This window comes from Cydia amplana, chromosome 13, assembly GCF_948474715.1.
Source record: "Cydia amplana chromosome 13, ilCydAmpl1.1, whole genome shotgun sequence".
Classification (NCBI taxonomy): Eukaryota; Metazoa; Arthropoda; class Insecta; order Lepidoptera; family Tortricidae; genus Cydia; species Cydia amplana.
Window position 1 is genome coordinate 8,597,660 of NC_086081.1, and position 15,449 is coordinate 8,613,108.

General features: G+C 36.9%; 1 protein-coding gene across 1 annotated transcript in view; it reads right to left on the reverse strand.

Annotated features, from left to right (window-relative positions):
* Positions 1-2,673, reverse strand: part of LOC134653488 (uncharacterized) — a 40,034-nt gene extending 37,361 nt beyond the window's left edge. Inside the window, exons 1-2 of the mRNA XM_063508858.1 lie at positions 2,513-2,673; positions 2,139-2,308 (exon numbers count right to left, since the gene is read on the reverse strand). Coding sequence (XP_063364928.1) covers positions 2,139-2,308; positions 2,513-2,558 — 216 coding nt within the window. The 5' untranslated portion in view covers positions 2,559-2,673. The remainder of the gene's footprint in view (positions 1-2,138; positions 2,309-2,512) is intronic.
* Positions 2,674-15,449: the final 12,776 nt, after the last annotated feature.

Sequence of the window (15,449 nt, forward strand, 5' to 3'; positions counted from 1 at the left end):
ACCTACTAGGTGCAGAAGGTTCACTCTCTAACTAAAAGCATCTACGAGTATTACCACAGATATGACCGCTAGGTCGCGCAAGCGCGAGCAGGCGTCCGTTCCGTAGCGGTGCGGGGCAACTACTATGGCTAGACACCAAAATTGGTGTGGGCCGCATGTACTTGTAGCGACGCGACGAAATCGCGGAGGGAGCTACGCCTGCCACCAATTTGTAACAAATGGGATTTTTTTCAGTTACGTTCGGTAATGCGTGCATGCGAATTTAAATCCGAAAGCGATTGGTTGAGCTTCTCTTTGGGCTTCTAATTGACCGAGCGAACACGAAGCGCGAGCTAAGTGTCTCCGTTTCAACTACGGCCAGCCGTACTCAACCTGCGACCCGCCAGGCTTTTTTAGGTGGCCCGCCAAGTTATCCTGCTAGGTATAGATACATAACGTTGCCATCCGAACGTCACCTTTATCTAAGTAAACTCGCAAAGCGTACCTATTTGTGGCCCTCATAAAAAAAGGTTAAGTATGGCTGACTTGGGTAAAAATGCTTTCGTAAGTCTCGCTGTTTTCTTAAGGTCGCATTTACCAACCGATTTTCGTGAAATTTTCAGCAAGTTCGATAATTAATACCTTTGTAGATTCCCTTTTAGGAAAATTTAGGCGGAGCCATGAGGTTAGTGAGGTCTACAGCTAAGAGAGCCACTAGTAGGTATTATTATTTGCAGTCCTTTAAGTAGGGCCAGGCGTGTCTCACTCCGCGATTTCGTCGCTTTGCTACAGGTAGCTAAAAGTACATCCGTTCCACACCAATTTTGGGGAAAGCCATAAGCCGCGCGTGGCGCTGTCGCCACCTAGCGGCCATATCTGTGCTGATCGTAACAGACGCATTTTGTTAGAGTGTGAGTCTTCTGTACTTAGTACTATTATTTATTCTGTGGTAGGGCCCATTAGACGGTGCGAGAACTCGCATGCGAGTTTCATTACATTGCGTCATTTGATTGGTCGGCTGAATTGGTGTAACCTCAATGGTCCGCAATGTAACTAAAATCGCATGCGAGTTCGCGCACCGTCTAATAAATGGGCCCTTTAGTTATCTCCTTCATTTCTATAAAAGTAAAGTACCTAGTTTCCATACATGATGGTTTTTAGGGTTCCGTACCCAAAGGGTAAAAACGGGACCCTATTACTAAGACACCGCTGTCCGTCCGTCCGTCCGTCTGTCCGTCCGTCCGTCCGTCCGTCCGTCCGTCTGTCACCAGGCTGTATCTCACGAACCGTGATAGCTAGACAGTTGAAATTTTCACAGATGATGTATTTCTGTTGCCGCTATAACAACAAATACTAAAAACAGAATAAAATAAAGATTTAAGTGGGGCTCCCATACAACAAACGTGATTTTTGACCGAAGTTAAGCAACGTCGGGCGGGGTCAGTACTTGGATGGGTGACCGTTTTTTTGCTTGTTTTGCTCTATTTTTTGTTGATGGTGCGGAACCCTCCGTGCGCGAGTCCGACTCGCACTTGGCCGGTTTTTTGTACGAGTTTAGTTATTAAAGTCAATTAACTCACTTAAATCTTTCTATTGTCAATTGTAATGTTAGTAGGGCAAGAGGTAAATATTATACCTTGTTCAAAAGTAGAACAATAGAATAATCATACATATATCTAACTACAACACTTATGGAGCTTATGAACAACCTCAAGGTTGCAGTATTTATCTATGATTGTTATTATTTGGTACAGACATTAACAAACATTACATGCTACAAATTGTTGCTTAGTAATCAAGGTCTTAAATATTGATGCTGTTAAAGGACCTAAAATATCTACACACTTTTGAGAGACGATGATCCTGGGTTTGAGTCCCGGTAAGGTAAGGGCATTTATTTGTGTGATGAGCACAGAGATTTGGTCCTGAGTCATGGGTGTTTTCTATGTATTTAAGTATATCATATATTTCATTGTCCGAGTACCCATAACACAAGCCTTCTTGTGCTTAATGTGGGGCTTAGTAAATTTGTATAAAGATGTCTTATAATATTTATATTTATTGTATATAACAAAAAATGCAAAGAAATTATAATCTACAACTAATTCTCGCAAACATTTTCTTTTGCTAATATTAAAATATTTAAGATCAGAACTTACCGAGTTAGCAGCAAACACATGTTTCTCCCCAGTGGTGGGGTGTGTTTGCGAGACGGAGACGACACAGGCCCCGCAGCCACCCTCATGGCACATGGCCTTTGTGCCATGTAGGTTCAGGTAGTTCCGGATGTAATCATTCAGTGACGTGTCTGGTGTCACTTCTGATCCCGCTGAAATTAAATAAATATATATCAGATAAGACTTTAAAAAAATACAATATATAACTTTTTTTGTCTCAAATAACAAAAAATATGTATGTGTTTTTTAGCACACCTTGCAGAACCATAATGTTAAATGGATTTAGTCTTAAAACGTGCAAGCACTGGTAACTCCATCTCTATTATTTAAGCATATATATTATATTTAATACTTACATACAGCTATCTTGTCTCCATTTATTGTAAAAAATATTTTGTCCATTTTACCAATCTCAAACAAAAATTTAACGACGTATGTGTCTAATAAGTCAATTATCTTGATGTTTCACGCAAGTCACCGAGATACATCTAAGAAACTACGCATCTGTGATACCAAGAACTCAAGTACTCGTAAAATCTCGTCATAAATAAATAATTTTATGGTACATAAACAATTAATATAATTCATTCAATAAGTACCTAGGCAACTATAACCATGTTGCAGAACTGGTTACTCGAGATAAAAATGAAGCAAAAAGACGCGGAATAACACCTTTCACTTTAGAGTTTAGAGGAACAAAGTAAAATTATTGAATGAACAATGTCACTGTTACTAAAGTACCATGTTTAAGTAGTTGAAATGTGGAACTGATATACAATTCAAAATAAATATGTTTAAGTTCGTGAAAACTTAAACGAATACTCAATTTGGGAAGAAAATAACTTTTAAGTTAGAACTTTGAATAAACTTTCGCGCAGTTCGCGTTCGCGCTAGCCAAAATGTACTCTTGAGAAATGTCAAAGTCATCAACAAAGCAAAATAAGGCAAATTGTATAATTGAGTTACTTTACCGTATAGTAACATGGTATTTATTACAAGGTAATACGTTTCAACAGCATTATTGCAACAACATCGCTCCCATTGACGTGAATGTGATTGATGTCAAATAGTCCACTGACAGGGTTGCCAACTCCAAATTTTTTTTACCCCTAGAGCTCAACTTAAAAACCCCTAAAACTGTACTATTGTTTTGGAAAATCCACTAAATAGAAAATAAAAGAAATTATGCGTTTAATTAATTCTTTATTGATACATTTTCCAGAATTTCGTACATTAAATCATTTTCAACCGGTTCGACATTTTGAAATAAAATAAAAAATCAAAAATTCGCACCGCATCGCGACCTTGGAGCGGTTCTAGGAATAGCTCGTACTGGCGTGGGCTTCCACAGTCCACACCATCGCACCCACTGACAATCCAACCTCTAGACTGAGCTTAGGCCAATTCTTTCATGAAACCGATTCTGCCATAAATACGGGGGTGCGGGGGGACGAGGTGAGCGAATCCCGTGCCGTGATTGGTCCGTTCAAAGACACGGACCAATCACGGCACGGGATTGACTCGAAGATGGAGTAACGCTACCGTATGTGTGGCAGAGGGGGTAGCGCGACTATGCTATGTCTAGAGGTTGGATTGTCTGTGATCGCACCGAACCGTCAAAACGGTGCGATCCTAGTTTACATACTGCCGCACACGTGTGCCAGTGTTGCCAAGTGTCCAATATTTCCGTGTTTTTCAACGAATTTTTGCCATGAATCCCTTAAGATTTAATTTAAATTATTGTGGGTCCGCTTTTTTAGAGGTAGATGAAGGGCCTGAGGTAATATAGCTGGTCAAGCAAATCTTGGCAGTAAAAAAGGCGCGAAATTTAAATTTTCTATAGGACGATATCCCTTCGCGCCAGGGGCAGGAAACTTAAACCTTATGTATGGAAATCAGCGCTGTATCCGCAGTAGCATCATATCAGTGCAATATTTCCTCACCTGATGCTTCCAAATGAATCAAACAGATGGCGCCACCGCGGAAAAACATGTGTTTAAAAAACTCGCATCCAACCCATAATTATTAAAAAGAAAAAAAAAATGTCTTTGCATTTTTGACACAAATTCCGTTTCAAGTATAAAACGTTTAAATTTTTCTGTAATTTTAGTACCTCACATTTTTTATATCGTTTATATTCGTTTTAATATCATTTTATTTATATGAACATAATATAATCGTTTTTATTAACAACAACTAACTAAATAGATTCGCCAAGTGTCCTACGTGAAAGGAAACGTTAAAACAAAAAACATAGTAACCGTCAAACTATAAAAGTCAAACATAAAACTTAAATTTTCTGAAATTATATATTAATAATTTAATTTAATCACTATAAATTGATGAAAATGTGTGCGCCTGGGAGAAAAAAACGAAATTGCCTTATCGGCTGTGCGAATCAAAACAAAATTACTCCAAAACGCGTCAATTCTTCGTGGCATGTGCTATAGCTAGTCAAATTTACGTCCAAGTGTGGTCTAAGTTTTAATAGTGGATTTGTTATATTTCGAACTAATTTACTATAAGTGGTACCCGTAGAAAATATAATTTTTATGGTTTGTTATGCATGTAAGTAATGAAAAATAAATGCCATTTTTACACATCCGTGTTTTTACTTTTGCGACTAAAATATTCTTTGGTGTAAACATTTATAAAATACTAAATAAATAGGTTGTCGTAAATCGTCACTGCATGAATAGGTAATTAGGTATTACATAATATATTAGCGCCTTTTTCCTTGACCGTGTACAGTGTACTACAATGAGGTGTATTCATTTTTCACGTGATTGCTTTGCATTTGCAATAAGGTGAAAGAATGGAAACCTCAAATTTGTAATTCACTGTAAACGGTCAAGGAAAAAGGCGCCATACTGGCGCCATAGTATTATTAGTATGCATGTGTGCACTGTGCACGCACACATACGTAAAGGTTAGTTTGGTCAAATTCCGCTTGGAGCGTTTGTGTAGACGTTTTTTGACATTTATCGCGAGTTGGCTCTCTTTTACTATATATAGTTATTATACTCTTTGCTTCGCGCCTACATTTTTCAAATTTGCCGCCCTTTTCTACTGACAAGATCTGCTTGACCAGCTTTATAATACACTTTTATGCCTGAAAATCTTTGGGAATCTACGTCCTTAAAGCACTGCTTCCGCATTTTTGCAATTTTATCAACTGGCTACATTGCCGTCCAGTTTGGCATTGACATATTCCACTATCATAATTTGAAAATGACAGCTGTCAAACGGTGCGATGCAGCCTACACACTAGGGAAATTGGTGCGGAGCGCACCAGTATTATTACTTGTCAGTTGGTGCGACGTGCATGCCCATCGCACCACTATTAATAGTAATTATGTGCGATGGAAGCTTACACACTATCGATACGTGCGCCGCACCGCACTACTGTTACTGTTAGGTACTACTTTAACGTGTGCACACCCGTCGTACTCAAGTTTGCCAACAAATCCAATAATCAACAGCCACGACGCCACAGAGCCAAAATAGAGCGCTAATAGCTTATTCACACGACACTTTTGGTGGGGCCCAATACCTATATCAAGCTTATAGCCGTAACAGACTACCGCACGTATACCCTGCCTTGACCCTCCTTGCATCTCCCTGATCCGCCGTAACGTACTTGCTTTTTATTATTAGGCCGGAACATACGGACTTTCTATTCGTCTTCCGTATGAAATGGCATGTGCAAATAAGCAAACCAGACAGCTGTATGAATGTGTATAGCGAAGTTCCGTTCACACATCATCATCATCATCATGGTAATTTCGTAAGGAAATCGGGTAAACATTCCGTATGTATGTGGCCGACCTAACACTGCCCGACCCGACAAGGGGGCCTGACCAAAAGGATAGTCTGAACCACATTTAAAGCGACGAAAGATCATACAATCACGTTACAATTCACTGTGTAGCGTAAATCGGAACGTTCAGCCGTGTATTTCCTTCTCAGTCGCACTTGCGAGTTCAAGCAACACAGAGTGGGATACACTAATATATCGAGAACGTTTCGTTTCCAGTATAGTATGTAGCTTCTCACATCGTGAACACTTTTAGAAAAATCCCTAAAAAATCCACTAAAAATATTTAGCCCCTAAAAAAACCACTAGTTGCTTTTTTTCCCCTAAATTTAGTGGTAAAACCCCTAAGTTGGCACCCCTGTCCACTGATCATGCCATGATGCCATGAATCTAGTATAACTGGATCAGGCATGAGGGGTGGGGGGAAATGACCGAACGGGATAGTCTTATGTATGTTTCAGTAGGAGTAGCAGCAAAAGCGCTGTTATTGTTTGTCCTAAGTCCTTGTCACAGTCTCACATTTTATTTATTGTCCACCGTAAATTTAGTATGGATTAAGGTGGGCAACAAATAAATTCGACCAATCATATGAATAAGAACCTTTTATTTGCGATTAACATTACCAGGTACATATTTAGTGTCGCATTGCGTATGTTTTGTCCCTCACGGACGCACGCGTATGGCACATCTATAGAATCCTACCATCTATGCATCGGAAATCGGAATTATATACTTGGTCAACCAAATCTTGTCAGTAAGCGCGCGAAATTCAAATTTTCTATGGGCCGATATCCCTTCGCGCCTACATTTTTCAAAGGGTATAGCCGGGTAAGCATGGCCAAACTGCCCTTAGCGAAAAAAACAATTTCCTTTTACTGGATTATTAACCTATATATAAGTAGTGCTACCACCAAATATTAAGCCTCAAATGATTCAGATTTAAAAAAAAATGCAAAAAAAGAAAAATCATTTTTATTTTATTACAGCCAAAGGACTAATCCGATTTCTTTGTAATTTGTGTATGTTGTATATATAATTAAGGTCGCTTTCTGAAAAAAAAAATATTGAATTATCTCTTAAAATAATAGTAAAAAATTGAGATGAAAATTTTCAAAAAATTAAAAAAAATATGTGCGAGATAGCGACAGTTATCAAATTTACATATTTTATGTAGAATTTAATAATGTTTAACATATTTTTTTTTTTTCAAAAATTAAAATCGGGATTAACAGTGTGAAAAACTCAAATTTGTAACATCCCATAATACTCTCTCTTCATACAAGCAAAGCTAAGTAGTCATAAACGAATGAAGTATATTGTGAACTGTGTGAATTGTGTTGTCTTTACGAATTTGAATTTAGAATGTGACGTATTTTATTCATCAAAGGAACAGACATTTTTCAATCGTTAACGCTCTGTATAAAATTCGTGCCTAAATATTTTCCTGTACCCGCGCTTTTTTTTTTAATCTCTGAATGCCGTTCACCCTAGCCGCATACAGCCACGGAGTTTAAGGTCCGCGCTCAGCAAAATAAGTCGCGTTCTAAATTCAAATTGCGTTGGGAATATAACTTTCTAGTATAACGTACAAGTTATTTTGTATGAAGAGAAGGTATTATGGGATGTTACAAATTCGAGTTTTTAACACTGTTAATCCTGATTTTAATTTTTGAAAAAAATATATGTTAAACATTATTAAATTTTACATGAAATATGTACATTTGATAACTGTCGCTATCTCGCATGGATTTTTTTTTATTTTTCTGAAAATTTTCATCTCAATTTTTTACTATTATTTTAAGAGATAATTCAATATTATTTTTTTCAGAAAGCGATCTTAATTGTATATACAACATACCCAAATTACAAAGAAATCGGATTAGTACTTTGGCTGTAATAAAATAAAAATTATTTTTCTTTTTTTGCATTTTTTTTTAAATCTGAAGCATTTGAGGCTTAATATTTGGTGAAAGCACTACATATATATAGTAACGGCACCAGTCATGGGACATTTAAGAGGAAATTTTGAGTATTTGTGATATTTCCCTGATACATGTAAAAGTTCTACCGCTTAGCTTGTTAAAAGATGAATATCCTATCCTTCTTTCATGTTTCAGGCGTGTTGTATCAAAGATACTGCAGTTAGTTTCCACATAATTAATAAATTAAAAGTATGGTTTTTTTCTCCAGTCATGGACACCAAAGCTCCAGTAATGGAACCCCGGTAATGGACGTGGATCCAGTAATGGGTCCCCTATAATGGGCATACCCTATCAGTATAAGATATTGGAATAGGGAATAAGTTTTTGGCAAAAAACTAGTTATTAGTCATTTTTGTCACCCGATTGCATTGTCATCCGATTTGCATACGTATCCAAAATTTCAACTCAATCAGAAATCCGAAAGTGGCTCAAATGCCATTTCCAAGATTTGAACCACACTAACTAATACAGGATGGATTTTCTTTTTGGGTCAGTGAGGGCAGCTACCAGATCCCGTGCTGCTACGAGAAAACGGTCTTAGAAGACCTTCCCTCGATTTCAAATTAATGAAGATTGGCTTTTACAGATTTTGGAAAAAACATACAGGGTGCGAGGAAAAGGTAATTTTTGACAAACTTTTTTTTTGATGCCAATCGATCCCATTCCTATTGAGGATCAAAAGCTTGTATGGAACAAAAAAAAATTCCGGCTAGAAAAGCCACAAATCGAGGAAAACATTTCCCATACAATTTGTATGAAAATGAAAACTTATATTTTTCACATGCTATTTTTGTATGCCAATCGATTCCATTCCTATCCAGTATCAATAGTTTTTTTGGGGTCAATGGAAAAAGTTTTTATTAATTTGTGGCTTTTTAGTACATTATCGTAAGTTGACCCCAAAGAAACTATTGATACTAGATAAGAATGGAATCAATTGTCATAGAAAAATAGCATGTGAAAAATAAAAGTTTTGATTTTCATACAAATTGTATGGGAAAAGTTTTCCTCGATTTGTGGCTTTTCTAGCCGGATTTTTTTTTAGCTCCATACAAGCTTTTGATCCTCAATAGGAATGGGATCGATTGGCATCAAAAATAAAGATTGTCAAAAATTACCTTTTTCTCGCACCCTGTATGTTTTTTCCAAAATCTGTAAAAGCCAATCTTCATTAATTTGAAATCGAGGGAAGGTTTTCTAAGACCGTTTTCTCGTCGCAGCACGGGATCTGGTAGCTACCCTCACTGACCCAAAAAGAAAATCCACCCTGTATACAAACTAACAGGGCAAGTTAAATAAAATTTTGTAAAAACGATATTAATTTATCCGAAGTCCGAGAAGACCTCCTGACATAGTTCGTACGAGTAACTACATTATACTTCTGTATTGTTTAAACATGAAATTACGCCATGGCAAGCATCATTATGTAAATTATCCCATCATAGGAGGTATGCAGTTTTACAGCTCCTATAATGGGATTGGGCAAAATACTACTATTTTTTATACATCTCTAGAGTCACAACATAATGTGTTGTATACCTTATCTCATGGTAAATGCAATTAACAAAACACATTCTAGTTTACACCAAGTAATAATTAATTACAATTTAATATATGAACTCACCTCTCTTAGCGAAGTTGTTAAGAATTCTTACTGGTTATGTTTTCCAGTGACACGACAACTTTTGGGTTGGCGCCAATTTCTTAAAAATTAACCGAAATTAATAAAAAGTCAAACTTAAACAGCTCTATGACTCTTATTTATGGTAAAATATTGCCAGTGTTTATAAACTACTTTTACATACTTATTTTAGAGGATTTGTGGTTTTATGTCCCATTACCGGTTCCACGTCCATTATAGGGTCCATTACGTTACTCGTTCAAGCAAATCGTGTCAGTAGAAAAAGGCGGCAGATTTGAAAAATCGCGGGTTAGCAACACTACGTTTGAATTATTCTAAAATCGCGTGTCATTTATATCTTATCTGTGGAACTGTTTTGTTTACATTTCATCGATGTTCGATGTACATTGCTGCTTTTTGTTCGTTTCCTAGGGATACCATACTTTAGTTTGCTTTACATTGCTACTGACATATCCGGCTTGACAGAATATACATAGGTTAATAATCCAGTAAAAGGAAATTGTTTTTTTCGCTGAGGGCAGTTTGGCCATGCTTACCCGGCTATACCCTTTGCCGCCTTTTTCTACTGTCAAGATCTGGTTGTCCAAGTATAGCATGCTTTCTTTAAAAATACTTATTTCAAGATCGTTCTCCGTGTCACGAAATATGAACATGGATGGGATGGATGGATGGATGTTGGATTATATATTTGATATAAAAAATACTTTGTCTCGAATTGCCAAAACCGTTTAACGTTTGAAATTTGTGCAGTTGAACTATTTTGTTACACCAAGAAATGTTGTAAATGATCTAATATATTGTGATGAATCAAAGTCCTTGGTACAATCATTTACTTTTAATTTACTCCGACTACTTACTTCTACGTACACTCTTAAACAATCTTAAGTTCACAAGCAGTAACCTTCGTGCTAAATTTAGTGTTACTCGTTCCAGCGCCGAGCGAGAATGCATCTTCCACCCCATGGTACATTATATTTATACTCTTTTATCATTACAATCTGCGGGTAGGAGAGAAGGGTCATTTTCGCGACGACCAACAGATTAATTAACAAATATTCGGGTATACACAGATCATATTTTTAATCACTACCTACTGAATACCATTATTTTAACCTAACTCACACTAAATAATTATAATTTATTCTCGAAATCTTATGAAATATCACAATACTTAGTAATATTTCGTGAAACGGAAAACGATCATATGCCCCGCTATCGGGGCCGACGTCGCGGCCGATCGTTGACGAAAGTGCCCGACTGCCCCGAAAGGGCCCGGCCACATGTCAGCGGTGCGGCGCCGCCGCCGCCGCGCGGCGCGGCACCGCAGAAATCTGCGGCGACGCCCGCCGCAACGCAAAATTTTGCGGTGCCGCGCTGCGGCGCCGCAAAGCGGTGCGCTGCGCCGCGCGCGGTGCCGCAAAGCGGTGAGTTTCGCCGCGCGCGGTGCCGCAAAGCGGTGAGTTTCGCCGCGCGCGGTGCCGCCAAGCGGCGTGCGGCGCCGCGTGCGATGCCACGCTGCATAGTAAAGAATAAAATTCGACTGCCAGTTGTTTAATCAGACATGGATCCCTTCACACGTGTTATGCTCTTGCTGTTGTTATAGCGATAGCGGTTCGGCAAAAAACGCTGCAAATGGTATTAAAGGTATCAAAATCGGTACGATTGATCTTTAGGATATTTGAAACAATTTGACCCGAAGCACCAACAAATAAAAAAACGAGAGGAGTTATGACGTCATCTTTTTTTTGTATGAAATTAAAAAAAAAATTGTTTAGAAACCTATCGTGTGTAGTATTAAACGAAAGGGCTTTCTGAGCCGATTCCAAAAATATATCACATCATTACATTTGAGTCATTTTTTTTAAATTATAATAAAAATATTTTTCAAAACATACCAAGTTTGGGTTTCTCCAGATACAATACCGTTAAATTTTTTTTTGTTAAATATACCTAAAATTGTACCTAATATCCTCATATCTAATTCTAGTAAAGCAATTTTGAAAATATTTACATTTAGTATATTTGTTTTAATTTTTTCTACTCCCGTACCTTTATTTGTCATTTAAAAGGTCATCATATACACACACCTTTAAACCCCTATGTTATAGTTGTCAAGACAAGTCTTTAGTCTATTCCCCAAAAAAGTATTTGTGCATACACGCAGTAATTTTTTGGTACTTTTACGATACTTCGTGTAATCACCACTTAAAAAATATTGTATTAAATACATTGTTGCCAACCTAATTTTAATTGATTGATGAGTACTAAGTGCATTGCTGCTAATTTACAAAATATTCATTAGGTTCTATAGTAGAAACAATAAAATTCCTTCAGAAGTCAGAAACGCGCATGTGACACCCGTAATATAGCAAGATCCATAGACTACGAACACCGCTTAGCGTTGCTTGTTAGTCTCCATAGGCTATTGTGGCCAAAATCGAGAAAAAAAAAACTATCCAAAATTGTAATTTAACTAAGAGCAAGTTCCAGGGCCTCATGAGTTACTAGAAGGTGTCGCTGACCATCCGGCCGTGGGGCGCGGGGCGCGGTGGCCGGGTCGCGTATCTTAGCTGTATACTTTTGGTTTGTTTACCTACATATATGTCCTATATGATTCCACTTGTTTAAAGTATTATTTTGATTGAATGAAAAATATTTGTTAAATTTACAATTTTTTTTTTCAAAGTAAGTAAGTGCTTGGTCGTAGAAAAAGTATTGTATGCAACGTTGTTTAACCGAGTTAAAAAAAACTCGTGGCGTCTTAAATCGGCGTGGCGTTAAAGGTGAGATTTTTCAGTTAATTCTTACATAAATAATTTTTACTACGACTTATAGATTCCGAGATATAAGCTACTTTCTGGAAAACCGTTATACTTATATTAATTTTATGCTTTCTATTTAAATATTTAATTGAGAGATTCATAGATCACACTTTGTAATTTTGAAAAATTAAAAAAAAAAGTACTTCATGTAATTATTTTCAAAATTGCTTTCTTAGTGTTAGATACCTAATATCCTCATAGGATATTAGGTATAATTTGAGGTATATTTTACAAAAAAATATTGAACGGTATTGTATCTGGAGAAGCCCAAACTTGGTATGTTTTGAAAATTATTTTTATTATAATTAAAAAAAAAACCGGCCAAGTGCGAGTCGGACTCGCGTTCCAAGGGTTCCGCACATTACACAATTTTGAACAATATGTTTTTTTAAATGAAAAGTCAGTAAAATGTCTTTAAAAAACCCGTAGGGGTCGGATCAAAAACTAAGTACTTAAGTCCGACTCACGCTTGACTGCATATTTCTAATAGGTTTTCCTGTCATTTATAGGTAAAGAACTATTTAGTGTATTTTTTCAATATTTTAGACCCAGTACCTAGTTTCAGAGATAAAGGGGGGGAAAGGGTCATTTTTTGCCTATTTTCTTGAATAACTTCTAAACTATTTATCTTAAAATGATCATTCCAAAGTTTAATTAATAATTAAATTAATAAACTTTATTTTGAAACACTTTTAGGTACAGAAATTTACAAACTTTTCTCAAAATGAGCTCTTTCATTTGATATGTAACACGATATCTTAGTTTGAAAAACTTTATTTTTTAATTTGCTCTTTTACCCCCCAAAAGTGGCCTACATATTTAAAATTCATTTGTTTACGTTACATATATGTCCGTCTTTGGGTCACAAACTTACATAGGTATGTGTGCCAAATTTTAACTTCATTAAAAGTGAGTAAAATGTCTTTAAAAACCCCGTAGGGGTCGGATCAAAATCTAAGTACTTAAGTCCGACTCACGCTTGACTGCACATTTCTAATAGGTTTTCCTCTCATCTATAGGTAAAGAACTATTTAGTGTAATTTTTTCAAAATTTTAGTCCAGTAGTTTCAGAGATAAAGGGGAGGAATGGTAATTTTTTGCCTATTTTCTTGAATAACTGCTAAACTATTTATCTTAAAATTATAAAAAATATATATTTGAGATTCTCAAAATGAGTTCTTTCATTTGATACACACACGATATATTTTGAATAACTTTATTTTTTTATTTGGTCTTTTACCCCCCAAAAGTGGCCTCCATATTTAAAATTCATTTGTGTACGTTATATGTCCGTCTTTGGATCACAAACTTACATATGTGTGCCAAATTTCAACTTATTGAAAAGTGAGTAAAATGTCTTTAAAAAACCCGTAGGGGTCGGATCAAAAACTAGTACTTAAGTCCGACTCACGCTTGACTGCACATTTCTAATAGGTTTTCCTGTCATCTATAGGTTAAGAACTATTTAGTGTATTTTTTTCATTATTTTAGACGTAGTAGTTTCAGAGATAAAGGGGAGAATGGTCATTTTTTGCCTATTTTCTTGAATAACTGCTAAACTATTTATCTTAAAATTATAAAAAAAATATATTTGAGATTCTCAAAATGAGCTCTTTCATTTGATATGTAACACGATATAGTTTGAAAAATTTTGTACGGTCCGTACAAAGGATAACATTTCGCCCGTCAGCACTTTCCGTCACATAGCATATACTTATTACCTATTTTAAGACAGTACATACCCGACCACCGCGGAGTGTATTCATTAAGCCGCTAATTGTATCATTTTATCATATTATCAATAAATCGTTATTTCGGTGGAAACTGCAGTGTTATCATTATCAACTATCATCTCAAGACTGTACGAGAAGCAACCCGTACATCTTTTTGGTCCTTCGAAGATTTGGATCAGTGCACAACTTATACCTGGACCACGCCACGTGTCGACGCAACGTGACCAGGAGCTGTGACACCATCGCCGTGTGAAATATCAAAGCCATCAGTATCAGCATTAAGTATCAAGATCAAACAATATATCAAGATTATCAAGATCAAATTTTAAGCAAGTTTGTGTGAACTGTGAACTTTGTGCGATAGCGAATCGGTTAGGCGGCTTCCCACAAGCGGGTCTCACCGTCTGATTGAGAAGGCGCATATATCCACGAAGGACACTTAAACACAAATTTCCGTCGGTCTTCGTACGGAGTTGTATCATCATTATCATCGGTTGTTTAGTTATCATATCAAGTTATTGGCAAACTTCTAAAATGGAGGGACTACTAAATAAACAAGGTCAACTTGCCATTGCTATTGAAAAGCTCCTTATCAATTTTAAAAAAGACGGCGCTGAACGTAAGACTCCTCAACATATCCAGAGACGTTCAGAAACTCTAGAGCAATATTGGAGAGAGTTCCAGACAAATCATGTTGCTCTCTGCGAGTTTGAAAATCAAGATTTTATTTACTTTGCCGAAAATCATCATGATCGAGTGTCAAACATATATCACGAAACTCGCAAACTTTTGCAACAGTCTCTAGCTATAGAGACAAAGTCTATCATCAGGCCCGCTACTCCCCAGTTTAACTTGAAAATGGACTGGAATCAGCCACCGGAAGAGCAAGCCGGTCCCTCAACCTCGCAACCTTCGGTACCCAAATCTAACGCTCAAACGGCTGAACGCGGTAATCAAAGTAAGTTGGAAGAGATGTACCGAAAACAACAAAGTAACTTCAAGGCCTTCCAACGCGCTATCAACAACACTAGATTAGAATTACTCACCGAACGGTGGGAATTCGAAGATGCTTTAAAAACCGTGCAGGCTCGGTGGACCGCCATCGACACCTTACATTGGGAAATTGACAGTGAACAAATCAACGAAAAGCCGGAATACGAAGAAACCTACAACCAATGTGAACAAAAATACAACGATATCAAAAAACGTATCAATATCAAGATGTGGGACTCTTCGCACCGAGAAAAATCAACTCCAAAAATAGAAATACCCATATTCAATGGAAACTATCATCAAT